Source organism: Aspergillus costaricaensis (assembly GCF_003184835.1).
Source record: "Aspergillus costaricaensis CBS 115574 unplaced genomic scaffold BO79scaffold_6, whole genome shotgun sequence".
NCBI lineage: Eukaryota > Fungi > Ascomycota > Eurotiomycetes > Eurotiales > Aspergillaceae > Aspergillus > Aspergillus costaricensis.
Window position 1 is genome coordinate 247,264 of NW_020291806.1, and position 14,001 is coordinate 261,264.

Consider the following 14,001-nt stretch of genomic DNA (forward strand, 5'->3'; position numbering starts at 1 on the left):
CGGAAATAACCCATGCAGAAAGCGGTTGGCCGGTACTAGGGTGGAATGTGGCATAACAGTCACGCCAATCGTTGCCCCAATTACGCCTATTCGAGGTTCTTATCATCCTTGGGGATTCTAAGAGCTACTCGGCATATTTACCTTACATGACGCCACACTATATTATGTTGAGATCAACGGTGGAATCCCCCGATCGAAGGTTCAGGCATGCACAGGCATACGTGAAAATAATCACCCCATTGGCGTTCTGCAGCAGCCGGCAATATTTTCCGCAAGATAACAGCAAATCGTACCATTTCGCTGAGTGCACTTTGCATCGTGGGGGTTTGGTAAGAGGGCGGTTAGAATTGCGAGTAAGAAACGAACAATTCCAGCGGTGACCAGGATCAACAATGGCTTTAGGCAATGATATCTTTGACTTCTACAGAAGCTAACAATATCCCATGCAGCCCTGCAGCCCTGCAGCCAGCTACTAACTGACAAGACCCATTTCCAGCATTGTTTCGGCATAATTGGCCACAAATGGAAATCATTGGCATAACTCCCACCCCCTGCATATTCGCATCACCAAACAGAGATAAACGCCCCTGGAAGGGTAGCTTTGGCGAGACACGTGTGTTCCCCTATTGGCCACTATCATGTCTATATCGCTGACCCTATGGCCAATCGCTGCGGTATGTTGAGGTCTGAATATTTTTGCTGCTTCTAGTCTTCGCTCTCTTATTCTACATTCCGTACATTGACAGCACCCAGGAACTTTAAGAAAGGAGATACCCCGTAGCCATGTCCCGTATTGGAACGTAACTAGGCGTTATCGACATCAAACGGCGATACTTGTGCTGGTGATCAAAAGCTTCAATCCACTTTCGACTCGCGCTACAAGCCTCGAACAAGGCTATACATTGCAAAATGCATATCAAGCGCGTAGTTGTCCTCACGCTCTTCAGTTATGTCACCGCCCTTCCCAGTGACATCAATTTAGGCGTCGCCTTGCGAGCTTGTGATGCTGAGGCCTGTGATATGGAAGTAAGAATGTCTTCCTGCGCAAAGAATTAGATGGGAGAGGCTAGCTAACAGCTCATAGTGTAGAATGGCAGGCAGCAGTGGAGGCAATTGTGGGGGCAATCCAGCTCTAAATCTTCTTGGGCTTCCTTTACTTAGCACAAACACGCCGTAAGTGTCCCGGGCTGTGCCACTTGCGTGTTTTACATATTTGATCTAAAAATGACAGCAATTGCACTTGTTCCTCGAGCAATTCTTCAAGTGCAGCCCCAGTCACACTTACAGCTACGGAGACCGTCACCGACGTAGAACCGTCCACGACTACGATAACTACCACCGACACGGAATCGGCCACGGCTACAGAGACTACTACTGACACACAGTCGCTTACGACAACACAAACTACAACTGATGTACAGTCTACCACCGCTACAGAGACGGTCACGGACACGCAGGCGTTGACAGCCACCAAAAGTATTACCGAAACGCAGCCTACAACAGCTACGCAAACAGTCACCGACACAAAGCCTTATACAGTGATGCAGACTGCTACTGACAGAGAGTCCCTGACAACCACACAGACTATCAACAACACAATTACAGCCACACAGATTACTACCGACACAAAATTCAAAACACAAACAATCAACAACAAAATCACAGCTATACAGACTACTACCGATATAGAGTCATATACAAAGACGAAGACGAAGAACAACACCATCACGGCCACGCAGACTACGACTGATATAGAGCCTACCACGGCTACACAGATCATCAATAGCACACTCACAGCGACTCACACTACCACTGACATAGAGTCTACTACAGCTACACTTACTATCAACAACACACTCATGGCCACACAGACAACCACAGAAACCGAGTTTTTCACAGCTATGGAGATCATCACAGCCGCTGCATCCTTTACCGCCACCCAGACTACCACTGATACAGAGTCCATAACAACCACCCAAAACATCACAGATAAGCAAACTATGCACCACACAGAGTCTGTCACGGCTACAGAGACCATAACCGATACGGAATCTGTCACAGCCAAGCCCACACCAACCACTGTAACAGACATCCAAATGTCCATATCCACAACAACTGCCACTCAAACCGCCACCCCTACTCCGGAAGTTGGGGCCTGCTTCTGCTGCACTAAGCAGGTCCGACTGCCGTATGAACTGAATGGTAACTGTGATAATATCGCAGTGTCAAATTCCACCAACGGCTGCCCATCGGGTGACGATCCGAAGCGGAACCACTTGCTCTGTTGTGACTCGAGTGGATACTGTACTCAAATGTCATAGACATTGATTTTTTTTTCATCGTGTCGACAATCGTTTATTATTAGCAATATTGATGTATGACTTAAAAAAATATTAATGCTGTTTCATCTATGTGCGACAATGATATACACGTGTCGCAACAGGGAGTTTTTTTTGTTATCATTGCTTTTCTTATCACCATGGTACAATATCGATAGTAGAGACTCTTCAGTAAAAGCATTGTTAGTTGGATGGTATCGGAACTCATATTCTTGCATACCAAGTTGGATTCGAATGCCTTCGTCGCTTTGGCAAAGCTGGTGTATGTTCTCGGACAGTTGACGTGAAGTAGTATAGCCAATTATGAGTACTTGTCGCTCGATAGGCTCCGGGCCTACACCTTGGTGTCTATCCGGCTGGTGAGAATTCCTCATGCAGGCCAACCATTACATGTCCATTAGCATCGTGCGAAGATTATAGGAATTTATACTTTAAAGCTCAATATACAATCAACAGCAGTCCCTACAAAGCACGCAGAGAAAACAACGTTGCGATTCGAAGTAAGTTTTTACACCGGTCCGTGTGTAGTATGAAAAATATCCAACGCATCTTGCAGGTGCTTCTCCACATCTAGCTCCCAGATCCAGCGCATGCGCATGTCCAAATTCTCGCGAATCTTGCCGACATAATCCCACACACCCTCCTTTTGGCACTCATAGAGCATGCCGGCATCCCGACTAGTGCGCACAAGTTGCTGAGTGCGAGGTCTCCGCACGGCATCATACGCCATGAATGCCCGCTCCAACTGGCTCTTCTCGCGAACTTCCCCTAAGAGACGAGATAAAACAAATACATCTTCCACTGCCATACCGGCTCCGGCGCCCTGATGCGGCGTACTCGCATGGGCTGCATCTCCCACGAGACAGATGCGACCATTCCGGTGATAGGTACTTGCGGGCGCATGATCAAACATGGCCCATATATCTGCATTTCGCATCAATGACAAGATGGCTCGGACATCTGATCCCCAGCCCTCAAAGTCCTGCAACATCTGCTTCTTGTTTCCTGGTAGCACCCATTGTGACCCATGCTCCCAAACCCCATTTTCTTTGGTTCGGAAGGCCACGACATTCATTGTCTTTCCGTGCTCAATCGGAAACGTTAACAGATGGCCGCCATAGCCCCAGTGGAAATGGTTATTGCGTGCCGTGTACTCTCCTAGAGCAGCGACTGCTTCATCCATCGGGATCAGGCCTCGATACGCATATTTACCCGTGAAGACAGCGTTAGCTGCCTCCTCTCCTTCGAGCAGAATTTGCCGTACTCGGGACTTGATTCCATCACACCCAAGAGCTGCATCGACAGAAGCTGAGGTCCCATCTGCGAAGTGCACTGTGACTCCGTCTGTTCCCTCATCGATCGATACCAGTCTTTTGCCAAAGCTGACGTACCCCCCTTCAGGTGGAAGCAGTGCCGTCATAGCCTCGAGAAACCGTGCGCGATGAACGCTACTCCTTGCAACCGGCGCATGCACCTCATGCAGGTATTGGCCTGCTTTCAGAGTATTCGACGGCGCGCCTTTTCCATCCATGCCCATTCGATAACTAGACCAAAGCTTCCTATCCAAGGCGCCCGTATCTGGCTGAAATGTTGCATGCCGATTGTATGCCGCTGCTAACTCAGTGTCAATGAGCTCCATGGCACGAATGGAGTTTGACCCGAAGGCGATCCCCGCTCCAATCTCAGAGAACTCTGGAGTGGCTTCATAAAGGTGCGGTACGATATTCTGACGGGAGGTGTGCTTCAACAGTGCCAGGAGGAGGGTGACACCTGCGATACCGCCACCGATAATGGCGATTCGGAGAGGTTTGTCATTGTTGGACACGGTCATGTCTGGATGGGTTCTTGTTGCATGCAAAATTCTGGGCAGATCTTCACGGGCGATCCGGTTAGTGCGCTACGTTGGCATACGCATGGAGAATTATTTGACATGGTAGAACGGCAACGCGGGCTAGAAGGAGGGGTAAGCTGCTTCGGAATGGCTACTATCTAGCGTTGTGAGCTAAGGGTTCTTTGGTGGTCAGAAAACGCCTAGTGTCTATGCTAGGGTGTGGTAGTGAGCTTGCTAAGCACACCGGGTCGGGCTCCCCCGTTCCCCGGCCGTCCCCCGGGCCTGCCAAGTGTGCCCCAAAGCTTATTGGGGTGATCAATGAGATTTTCGATATAGAACCCGCAAAGATGTTGGTTGGTAAAAGAAGACACCGAAACTTGATGCTGATGCCCGTATTTGCCATCTCACAAGGCATGAAATATTCTCATGTGCGGAGTAATCGTACCGGTGACCCTGACTCGTCGCGAGACCAGGATAAGATTTAGCGATGCCGCTAAGAGCTATCCTAGCAGGGGACTGCATCAGCAGCGTACGTATATCGGCCTATCATCCTCCGCGATAATGAGCACACTGCAGCCACGGTTGGCTATGCGTTCAGGACGGGAATGAGACCAAGTGACATAAAATGCCAACACCATCCTCGTTTCATATGCAGTACCCACTGTCTATCTTTTAAAGCAATTTTTCAATATATGAGATTTCAGACGCAATGATCCTTTGGTGTATAACCTCAATAAGAAAGGCTTGGGGCCAAGTCTCATGAAAAGGGCTGGCAAGCATCGAGCGGCCGGTCGAGCCACTAGATGCAGACTAAGGCTAAGTCTCAAAGCCACATTGACTGGCCGACTCCACCTCTTGATTAATTTCAGTGACGATCTCAATATCCCCAACAGCTTTCTGGATTAAGTCCGAGCGACTACTTCCTGACCGACGCCTTGTCCGACTCGCTCCCGAGGTAACATGATTTGGCAGCTTTGACAGCTCGTACGGTGGTCGCACGTAACTCGGGTAGGAAGATGAGCCATCCTGTGGACGACTAAAGGATTTTCCGCTGCGCCGCAATTTCCTGTCCCTGATTAGGCGCACAATTGGCATCAAGCTGGGCAGGCAGGATACCACCACCCCGAGACTGCTCTCGATCGCAGTCCAAAGGTGGGAGTATGTATCTGACCCTATCAGACGAATTCAATTAGTGAGTCTCGGCACAAGTGACAAGCAATAGAAATCGTACAAGTGATATCCGAATCACTGATTGCAATCAGGTTTTCGAGGCGCACAATCGAGATGGCGCAGACACTAGCAATCCATGATGGTCAGACCGCTGGACTTCTGAAAAGCTGCGCTGCAGACATCGTACATGACACCCAGAGTAAATATAATCGACAAACCTATCTTCCTAGCCCAGGGTATTTGGAGTTTCCAGATCTCTCGTGTGGGCAAAACCAACAAAAGGACGTCGGTGCACAAGTTGGTCGCAGCTAGTGTGGTCACAAAAGGGACAAAGTCTATGCAGTGCCCCTTAGTGGTCTTCTTCTGCCACTCGTGATGTAGGGGGATACATTGGAAGATGGCAGTTGTTTGAAATGCAACGTACCACGCAGCCAAAAATAACATGACTGAGCGGCACGCAAATATCATGGAAGGAACTGGAAAGATGCGCTGGTAGAATAGGACGATAGACAGCTTAATGACCGGAAGGCATGTATTCCAGAACAGCTGCATCACATAGAGGTTCTATCCCCCCGGGTTCGTGGTCAGTCTCAGTTCTATCCCTTCATTTACTCGGGAAATAAATGCAAATACCAAGGAATATTCCTGAACAGTAGCAGCGGAAAGTGTATCGACATGTTCCCCAACGCCAGCGTGAAGACCTTCAAATATCTGTTAGTGAGCATGTCTTGAACGTGTTTGACTAGGAGGATCAATCACTCTGGAAGAGAAGTGCATTAACTGCAAGAGCCAAGGCCTTGGATCACATCAGCGTGTCTTCGCAGGAAGGATCGAGGGATTTCTTACCAGAGCGACAATGCTCAGGTAGTCTTCTATGAAAAGATTCAGGCCTTGTAACCTGCGTGCCCAGACTCTCTGAGAAACAGCTGAAATTGACAATACAACGAGGATGCTGTTGATGATGACAATCTGTAGCTGTCTGGTGTTGTACGTGCCCGTCAAAGTCAGCCCCATCGTGTGCTCGGCATGGCAGAACTTGTCACTCTTTCTCTGTCAGACATTGCCAGATAAGATACTTATAAGTCAGTAAGGCTATAATATATTCAAGGAGGGTGTGAAGGCATGCCTCATAAAGAACCCCGGTCACTCTGAGACGCCATCGTAGGACGGAGAGGCTGGCGGATGCAGGCATTCGGGACAACCCCGGTCTAGTCCAGCAATCAGGATGGCCTAGAACTTAGCATGTCCCACAAAAAGGGCGCCGTTCGTTCCACAGGATCTAGCATATAGTGAGCACATTACCCCCTGTCAAATTGCCGTCGGAATTTTTGCTTTTCCCAAACTCTCTTGCGCGTTCGCGGTCGCAATCCCTGTTGTCAATAACAATATCTTCCACACCTGTGCCGAGAGCTCAGAAAAATGATTATGCCTACATATGACTCATCTAATGCTTTGGATACCAAGAATCATGCGGCGTTCAAATCCTTCGATCTATCAAGTGACGGGCTACGGACAAAAGACGGCATCGTCTTAGTTCCTCAACCATCCCAGGATCCTGAAGACCCATTGGTATGTTGTTTATCTCCTTTCATCATTAGTTTTGTCCCCACTGGATACTGACTGTTCACCAGAATTGGGCCAGAGGAAGGAAGCTAAGAAACCTGACTATTCTCTGCATGGCAGGGTTCGCGGGGACCGCATTAGATCTCGCTAACCAACTTGCTATGAAGGACCAGGCAAAGAATTGGAACAAGGAACTTATAGACATCACGTACACTATATCTGCCTCAATTGCAGGTATTGCCTATGGGCCATTGTTGATTAATCCCGTGGCGCAGGCCCTTGGTCGCACTGCCATCATATTCTGGTGTCTTGTGTTTGCCATGGCCTGTGCGATTTGGTCTGCTTGCATGACAAGTAGAGGAGATTATGAGCGTTTCGTTGCATCGCGTCTCTTTGACGGCATTTTTGGTTCAATTCCATCCATCGTTGGCGTGGGAGCGGTCTATGACATGTTCTTTCTGCACGAGCGTGGCAAGGCATATGCCATCTTTCATGTCTCCTTTCTGTTTGGTACTGTTGCGGGCCCGACCTTTGGGGGATTCATCGTCCAACATACCGACTGGCCGTGGGTGTTTTGGTGGATCGTCATTGCACAGGGAGTCGTTCTGATTCTTGGTAGGTGTATAGCCCTGAAGTGAATAACAGGTGGGCATCTATCTTATCTTATTGTAGCGTTCCTTTTCCTGGAGGAGACCAGCTACTCTCGTGACGGGAAGACATTATCCGCCGTCAAGCCTACGAACTTCTGCGCTAACCGAATGGCGACCCTGCTTCCTCATAAGACGGGGATATCCCGCGCAGAACTGGTGGGCCCGATCTCTTACCCCTATCAAACAATTTTTGACTCAAGATGCAGGGTCGCATCGCTCGCCTACCTTTCCGCATCGGTCTCTCACCCGTTGGCCTTCTTATTGGTATCTTCCAATTAGCATCATTCGGCTGGTTCGTCGCAACGCACAGCCTGTTGACTGTGTGGCTGGAGAAACCCGTCTCCGTCGGCGGATGGGGATTCAGTCCTCAACGGAACGCCCTCTGTACGTCTTCCTCTTCCTCTCGATTACACCAAAGGCTAACCCCCAAAGTCATCTTCTCCCTCTGGGTCGGCCTCCTGACAGCCGAACTATGGGGCTACCTCTGCAATGACCGCATCGCTCTCTGGATCTGCTGCACACGCGAAAAAGGTGTATGGAAGCCCGAGTGTCGGCTACATGCCCTCTGGATCCCGTCGCTCATAGTTCTTCCCATCGGCCTCGGCATCGTCGGCTCCGCTCTACAATACCATCTACATTACATGGTCCTCGCCTTAGGTGCCTATCTCATCACCTTTGCTTCGATGAGCTCTGTTCCCGTCGCTGTAACCTATATGATCGAATGCGTCGCTTCGCAGCCAACCGAGGTGGGTGCGTTCATGGGCGCGTATCGTCTCACGCTGGGGTTGGTTGTGCCGTTCTTCATCAACCAGTGGGTTGCCCAGGTGGGCTTTGGTTGGGTATATGGAATGATGGCCTTCTTTTCCATTTTTGCATTTGGGTTCGTGGTTGTATTGATGTTGTTTGGTGCTAGCTTGAGGGAGCGGACGTTGGCCAAGTTCGCTCCTAGTGAGATTGGAGCCAAGGTTATATATACTATCAGTGATGAGGACGGACCATAGAATGTTAGTAGCTGGAGGTAGTATATGAATCACTTTTGGTTTACCCAATAGTAGATGTCCAGAAGTGGGGATGCCCAATAAGACAAATGTAAGAGGTATCAAAATCCTTGACACTGTTTATTACCATTCATACCCTTACTTTATCTCAACTGGAGTAATGGACATGGGGTCGTCCGGCACGTCCTAATGGGGGCTTCCGTCAGCACTTGGTTTAATCAAGCTGGGTATGGCCCCTGCACTCTGCATTCCAAAATTATCTCTCTAGAATCAAGCACATGAATATCCAAGCCACAGTACTATCTTGAAGAGCATGCGCGGACAAGACACCGTGGCCATATCGGCATTTTGTTTCATTGTGTCAAATAAGACGATATGATGTTGAAGCCACTACCTGCCCATAGCAAGCATGTCTCACATCAAGATCCAATAAGGGTCTATTCAGGGTCCCATAAGGAGTCAAAGTACCTAGATAAGCCCCACCCTTACAAAGGGTCTCGCCCTCAGCTCCACTGATTACCGGGTTCTATTGGCGGTTTGCGCTTCTGCCTAGTCTAAGTAGTTTGGATGTATCGATCAAAGGAACTGGTGTTTTCCACTTTTACCCTAAGCCTTGCACCGCATAAGCTTTATCTTCCCGTCATCCTGCTGTTTCCGACTGTGAGTCTTTCTTTGTAGACTTATCATTAACAGCACGATGGCATACGCTCCAACCCCTCGCTTTTGGGTAACCCTCTTTCGCACGTTGCTCAATACCTTTATCCATTCCGCTGGAGACGATCCGCTGCTTGCACAAGCTCATTCCATATGGCAGCATGAGCCTACACATTCCGATAATGTATTGGTGATGGTACCTATTGTTGTCGGAATCATTCTAAGCGGGCTGGTAAGTCAGGGATTTAGAAGAAGATTCCCCAAAAATGGCATATTGACAGGATTCAGATCCGGTATATCCTTGGACATGTTTTAATGTCTATTCTCATACTTGAAAGTGTGAAGAATCAGGCTTCCGGCTACATTTCTGAACTGAGCGACAAGAATCCTGGTCCATCCAGCCGTCACCTACTCCAAACCATCGCCACCGTCTACGGCAAGGGTAATTTCCGTCTCCTCCTGAATGGCATTGGCTCCGCCTCCAGCTATTGGGTAAAGCACTTGTGCATGAAGCAATTGCTAATGAAAGCATTATTCCTTCCTGGCCCGGTCGCGTATGTCGTATCCTCGGTGCTGCTCGCTGAATCCCACTTCCTGTGGACAGCGCGCACCATACTTCTACGCGACCAGCAGCACTTCGTGCCAAATTCTTCCGATCGCCAACGATGGAAAGCTTTGGTGCCGGCCACAGCTCTACATGCGGTCGCTGAATCGTTCATGATGCATGTACCTGCCATGTTTGACAGCGACCTCGTCCCATCCGCTAGCACAGATGTCACGAAAGCGTACTTGTCGGGTATTGTGGGGTCTGACATCTTGGTGTCGGGAGTCATGCTCGCCGCACAGCTGTTGCTTCTCTTCCCTTCGTTTATAGCGTTGATTCTCGTTCAGACCAGTATGTTGCCGTCTGCATGTGAGACGCTGGTCTCTGCGCCGCGGAACCAGCGGCGACAGCAGCAGCAGCAGCGGGGTAGTCGTGTTGGAGAGATTTTCGCAGCGTTCAAGAAAGACCCGCTTCAGGTACAGGACGTGGTGAAGATCATTAAGACAAGGCATGTGTTGTGGTGTGTTGAGTTGCACGCAAAATCGTGCTTGTGTCTGGTTGGGGTTTCTGCTGTGGTGCATGTGGCTGTTTATAATATGAAGTGACGTCCCACGCCTAAAAGAGCAAAGACGGCGGTTTGCTTCAGGAGTCTCCTTTCGTCCATATGTGTTTCACACGGGCGATACTTGTCTGGAAGTCGCGTCATATGCAGATACCCAGCAAAGTGGTATTATGTCGCCAAAATTCAGATAGCCAGGTATGAAACGGATATGAACCCATCTGGATCATCCATCTCGTATTCACGAACACTCAAAATATTCCCCGAAAACATCCCAGAATATCTCAATCAAAGTGCTCCGCAACATGATGCGCAACAGCAGCTTCATCTCCCTCAAAAGCTTCACAGACCGGACACCGTATAACCCCTGCATCCATACTACCAACTCCATCCACACCAGCAACAACCTCACCCATATCACGCACTCCGTCATCAGCACCCCTGCCCCTACCCTTCTTCCCCCTCTGTCTCACTCCATATCCAGGAGTAACATACGCATCCAAGCCCACACTCTCCGCCGGCACCTCTCCTTCATCCCCGCCACCACCAAGGTAACCTCTCCCTCCGCCCCTCCTACCACCTCTCCGTCCACCTCTACCTCCCCAAGAACTTCCCTGCTCAGGGTCCTCTTGCTCAACATCCATACCTTCCGTACCACCGAGATTAGAGTTAGAGCTAAGATTAGTATTCATAGCCTGAACCCTCCCCACTCTCCCATCCGTCAAGCGGACTTTAATCCCCCGCGGATGATTACCCCGCGTCAATACCTCACCGACAGTACCGCTGACTGTGCGGCCGGTTGGTTGGTCTTTTTTTAGAACGATATGGACGCCTGCGCCAGGGCGGACCTGTTGGGTTGTGGGTGGCATTGTCTTTATCTTTATGTTGGGGAAGTTATGGCTGTTGGTGAGTGTTGATGGATGAGTTTGTGATGATAAGATTGCGGTTAAATGGGTGGAGAGTAGGCTTGGCACGTGATTCGTTCGGTGTGATTGGTGGACTGGGGTACTACCTACCAAATGGGTTGCTGTGAACATGAGGTGCGATAATATGGAATTCGTATATTGGCACAGCTGACTTGACCGAAATTACTTTCTGCATGTGTATTTCAGGTCTGTGGTGAGGTGTATCATGTTTTTGGGTGGGAAAAATACCTCGACTATAGAGATGCCCTGAACAACCTCTTGCTGCGGCCTATATAGTTGAAGAGCAAGTACTATAGCCTCAAGTGGAATCGCCCTGTTATATTCAAACCACAGGAATCTCACAACAACTCAAATTCAATATGGGATGATGACGGTCTTCTAAATCACTGCACCACCACATCCACCACAGCCCCTCTCCCTTCCTCAACCACAACCCTAACCCCCTCCCTCAGCGCCTCATCCAACTCCTTAACACTCCTCACTCTCGTCGCCCACAAATTACCATTGGCAGCCGCCTTCGCAATACCTCCATAATCCGGCCCATCCTCCACCAACGAGATCCCTAACTCCTTACTCGACAAGCTGGCCGCCTCACCGCCGGGATGCACATCCACCAGACACTGCCTCGTCGCATTCCACCCACCATTGTTCAAAATCACAGTCAAGAACGGACAGCCATATCTATGGCTAGCCCAGTACACTGCCGACGGGACAGAGAAGATAAAACTCCCGTCGCCGGTGATGTTACAGATGAAAGGTGAATTCGTATCGGATTTGACGCGAACATCTGGACGATTAGAGATATCGTATCGTGTTGTGGCTAGCTTCACGCCGATGGAGGCACCTCCGGCCCAGCCGAGACCACTGCCTCCTTTTGTCAGATGAGAGCCTGGGCGGGTTAGTTGTAGCTGCTCGGTCATGGCGACTTGATTGGTAACGGAGTCGGTGACGAAGATGGTATCGTTGGGTACAAGTTCACGAATACGACTGCAGAGAAAGTCCACGCTGCAGGGTGCATCAAGTGTCTCGAGAGGCTTGGTTACTCGGGCGTCAATGCGGGCGCGACCTTCGGCGTGAGCTGTGCGCAGGGCCTCACGACGATCAGTCCATCTGGTCTGGAGATCAGTGAGAGAGGACGAGGAGGTAATGTGTGCGTTGAGCTGGGTTAGTGCTAGCCCTGTATCCGCGTGGAAGGTAGCTGCTGCTCCAATGTCGAACATGTTCATGCGCTCTTTGCGTGGGTCAAGGTCGATGTGGAAGATGACTGCCTCGGGGGAGGGATGGATGCGGCGGGGAATCCAGGGAACGTCGGCGTCGAGGACGAGGATCACGTCTGCGGATTGCACAGCTGGTGCGGCGCCGGTTCCTCTCGTTACGCTGGCTGGGTGCGTGGCTGGGAAGCATACTTCGCGAAGCTCGGAGTCGAATACCCGCAGGCCGTGGACGGTGTCGGCCAATTTGATCAATTCTTGGACAGCGCTGTGGTTTCTGCCCAGGTATCCGGTCACTACTAGGGGCGACGTTGCATTGAGCAGCGCGCTGCCAATGAGCTCCACTGCTTGCGGGGATAGAGAGCCCAGCTGGCAAGAAGGGACAGGCTTGAGGCGGGTTTGTGGGCTAGGAATAGGTGTGGCAAGGATTTCGCGGGTGGCAGTGAGGTACACTGGGCCCGGTGAGCCAGTGGTGGCCATGAGAACGGCGCGATGCACCAGGCTACCAACATTATGCGGCGACTTGATCTCTGCGCTGAAACGACTATAGGGTGCCACGAGCGCAGCCTGGTCGCGAATGTCCTGGTACCATTGGACGTGCTCCGAGCGTGAACCCGGAGCTTCGCCCAGCAGAGTGGATGGAGCGACACCGGCGAAGATCACGACCGGGGCGCGTCCGCTAGATGCATTGTGCAGGCCTTGACCGAGCGCTGCAGTCCCCACGTCCACGTGGGCGATCACACAGGCCGGCTTGTGGCTCATTCGGGCATATCCATCGGCGGCGGACATGGCCACGAACTTGGGCGATCAGTACCACAGCTATCATTGGAGGTGTGTCTAACGTACCTCGTGTTGGAAGAGTACCATCTTGGGGTACTGCCTGGCAGGGTCATTTTGACGGCGGACATAGGCCTCGATGATGCTAGGATGATCCGAGCCAAGCACGGTGAAAAGGTAGTCGATGCCAGCCTATTTATGTGAGAGGAGGTCTATGAGACAGCTGAAGGCACTTTACCTCGGCCAGAGCCTCTAAAAATGCATCCGCCACAGTATGGGGAGCAGTCTCAACTGTAGTTTCTTGTGACATTTTGCGGTTAGAAGTATTGGTATGCAGGGAGATGCAAATGCCTAGTTAGCCCCTCCTCTTTATGCTGCCAGTTGATGGATTAATGCATATCCACCCATGTCAACGAGGAGGGGTCGTGTATTGATATGTATTACACTAAAGTCAATACGCAGCTAGATGGAAGTCTCCACTAGCTAGGAGTGTCCTGGCCTCTTGGCGCCGACCATCGACCCGTCAATATAAGCATCCAGGGCTAATGGGCGCTACGGGCGGCCGAGTGGCAGGCTAAGTCCCCACTAACGGAGGGCCGGACAAGCTCCGGACAAGCTCCGGACCAGAGAATGGACTGTGGCTGCAGCTGAACCGGTGCCAAGAGTAAGGGTCAGCCTTAGATGAAGCTAATAAGGGTGAAACCAATGGCCTGAGGGATGGCAAAGACGAATGCAATTATGTGCTTGTGTGGGTATAAGGGCTCGGACGTGTCAATACC

General features: G+C 50.5%; 7 protein-coding genes across 7 annotated transcripts; 3 read left to right on the top strand and 4 right to left on the bottom strand.

Moving 5' to 3' along the window:
• Positions 1–909: 909 nt before the first annotated feature.
• BO79DRAFT_214772 (uncharacterized protein) lies at positions 910–2,321 on the top strand (the record flags this gene model as incomplete). Its single annotated transcript, XM_025683247.1, has 3 exons — positions 910–1,026; positions 1,085–1,173; positions 1,232–2,321. The coding sequence occupies 3 exons, from the start codon at positions 910–912 to the stop codon at positions 2,319–2,321; spliced, it is 1,296 nt and encodes a 431-aa protein (XP_025542651.1).
• Positions 2,322–2,776: 455 nt separating this feature from the next.
• BO79DRAFT_278419 (salicylate 1-hydroxylase-like protein) lies at positions 2,777–4,234 on the bottom strand. Its single transcript, XM_025687902.1, has one exon. The coding sequence runs from the start codon at positions 4,168–4,170 to the stop codon at positions 2,848–2,850; it is 1,323 nt and encodes a 440-aa protein (XP_025542652.1). The 5' UTR covers positions 4,171–4,234; the 3' UTR covers positions 2,777–2,847.
• A 752-nt stretch (positions 4,235–4,986) lies between these two features.
• On the bottom strand, positions 4,987–6,354 carry BO79DRAFT_278421 (uncharacterized protein; the record flags this gene model as incomplete). Its single annotated transcript, XM_025687903.1, has 6 exons — positions 4,987–5,342; positions 5,402–5,466; positions 5,498–5,904; positions 5,974–6,041; positions 6,100–6,136; positions 6,187–6,354. 6 exons carry the CDS (start codon positions 6,352–6,354, stop codon positions 4,987–4,989), a joined length of 1,101 nt encoding a protein of 366 aa, XP_025542653.1.
• A 347-nt stretch (positions 6,355–6,701) lies between these two features.
• On the top strand, positions 6,702–8,554 carry BO79DRAFT_278426 (MFS general substrate transporter; the record flags this gene model as incomplete). Its single annotated transcript, XM_025687904.1, has 6 exons — positions 6,702–6,909; positions 6,983–7,024; positions 7,077–7,518; positions 7,576–7,709; positions 7,760–7,937; positions 7,986–8,554. The coding sequence occupies exons 1-6, from the start codon at positions 6,760–6,762 to the stop codon at positions 8,552–8,554; spliced, it is 1,515 nt and encodes a 504-aa protein (XP_025542654.1). The 5' UTR covers positions 6,702–6,759.
• Positions 8,555–9,241: 687 nt separating this feature from the next.
• On the top strand, positions 9,242–10,586 carry BO79DRAFT_167840 (uncharacterized protein). The gene is made up of 2 exons (XM_025679397.1): positions 9,242–9,437; positions 9,494–10,586. The coding sequence occupies exons 1-2, from the start codon at positions 9,249–9,251 to the stop codon at positions 10,352–10,354; spliced, it is 1,050 nt and encodes a 349-aa protein (XP_025542655.1). The 5' UTR covers positions 9,242–9,248; the 3' UTR covers positions 10,355–10,586.
• Positions 10,587–10,592: 6 nt separating this feature from the next.
• On the bottom strand, positions 10,593–11,345 carry BO79DRAFT_243482 (YwbE family protein; the record flags this gene model as incomplete). The annotated part of the gene is made up of 2 exons (XM_025685292.1): positions 10,593–11,156; positions 11,325–11,345. The coding sequence occupies 2 exons, from the start codon at positions 11,343–11,345 to the stop codon at positions 10,593–10,595; spliced, it is 585 nt and encodes a 194-aa protein (XP_025542656.1).
• A 272-nt stretch (positions 11,346–11,617) lies between these two features.
• On the bottom strand, positions 11,618–13,532 carry BO79DRAFT_167842 (acetolactate synthase; the record flags this gene model as incomplete). The annotated part of the gene is made up of 3 exons (XM_025679398.1): positions 11,618–13,243; positions 13,292–13,414; positions 13,461–13,532. The coding sequence occupies 3 exons, from the start codon at positions 13,530–13,532 to the stop codon at positions 11,618–11,620; spliced, it is 1,821 nt and encodes a 606-aa protein (XP_025542657.1).
• Positions 13,533–14,001: the final 469 nt, after the last annotated feature.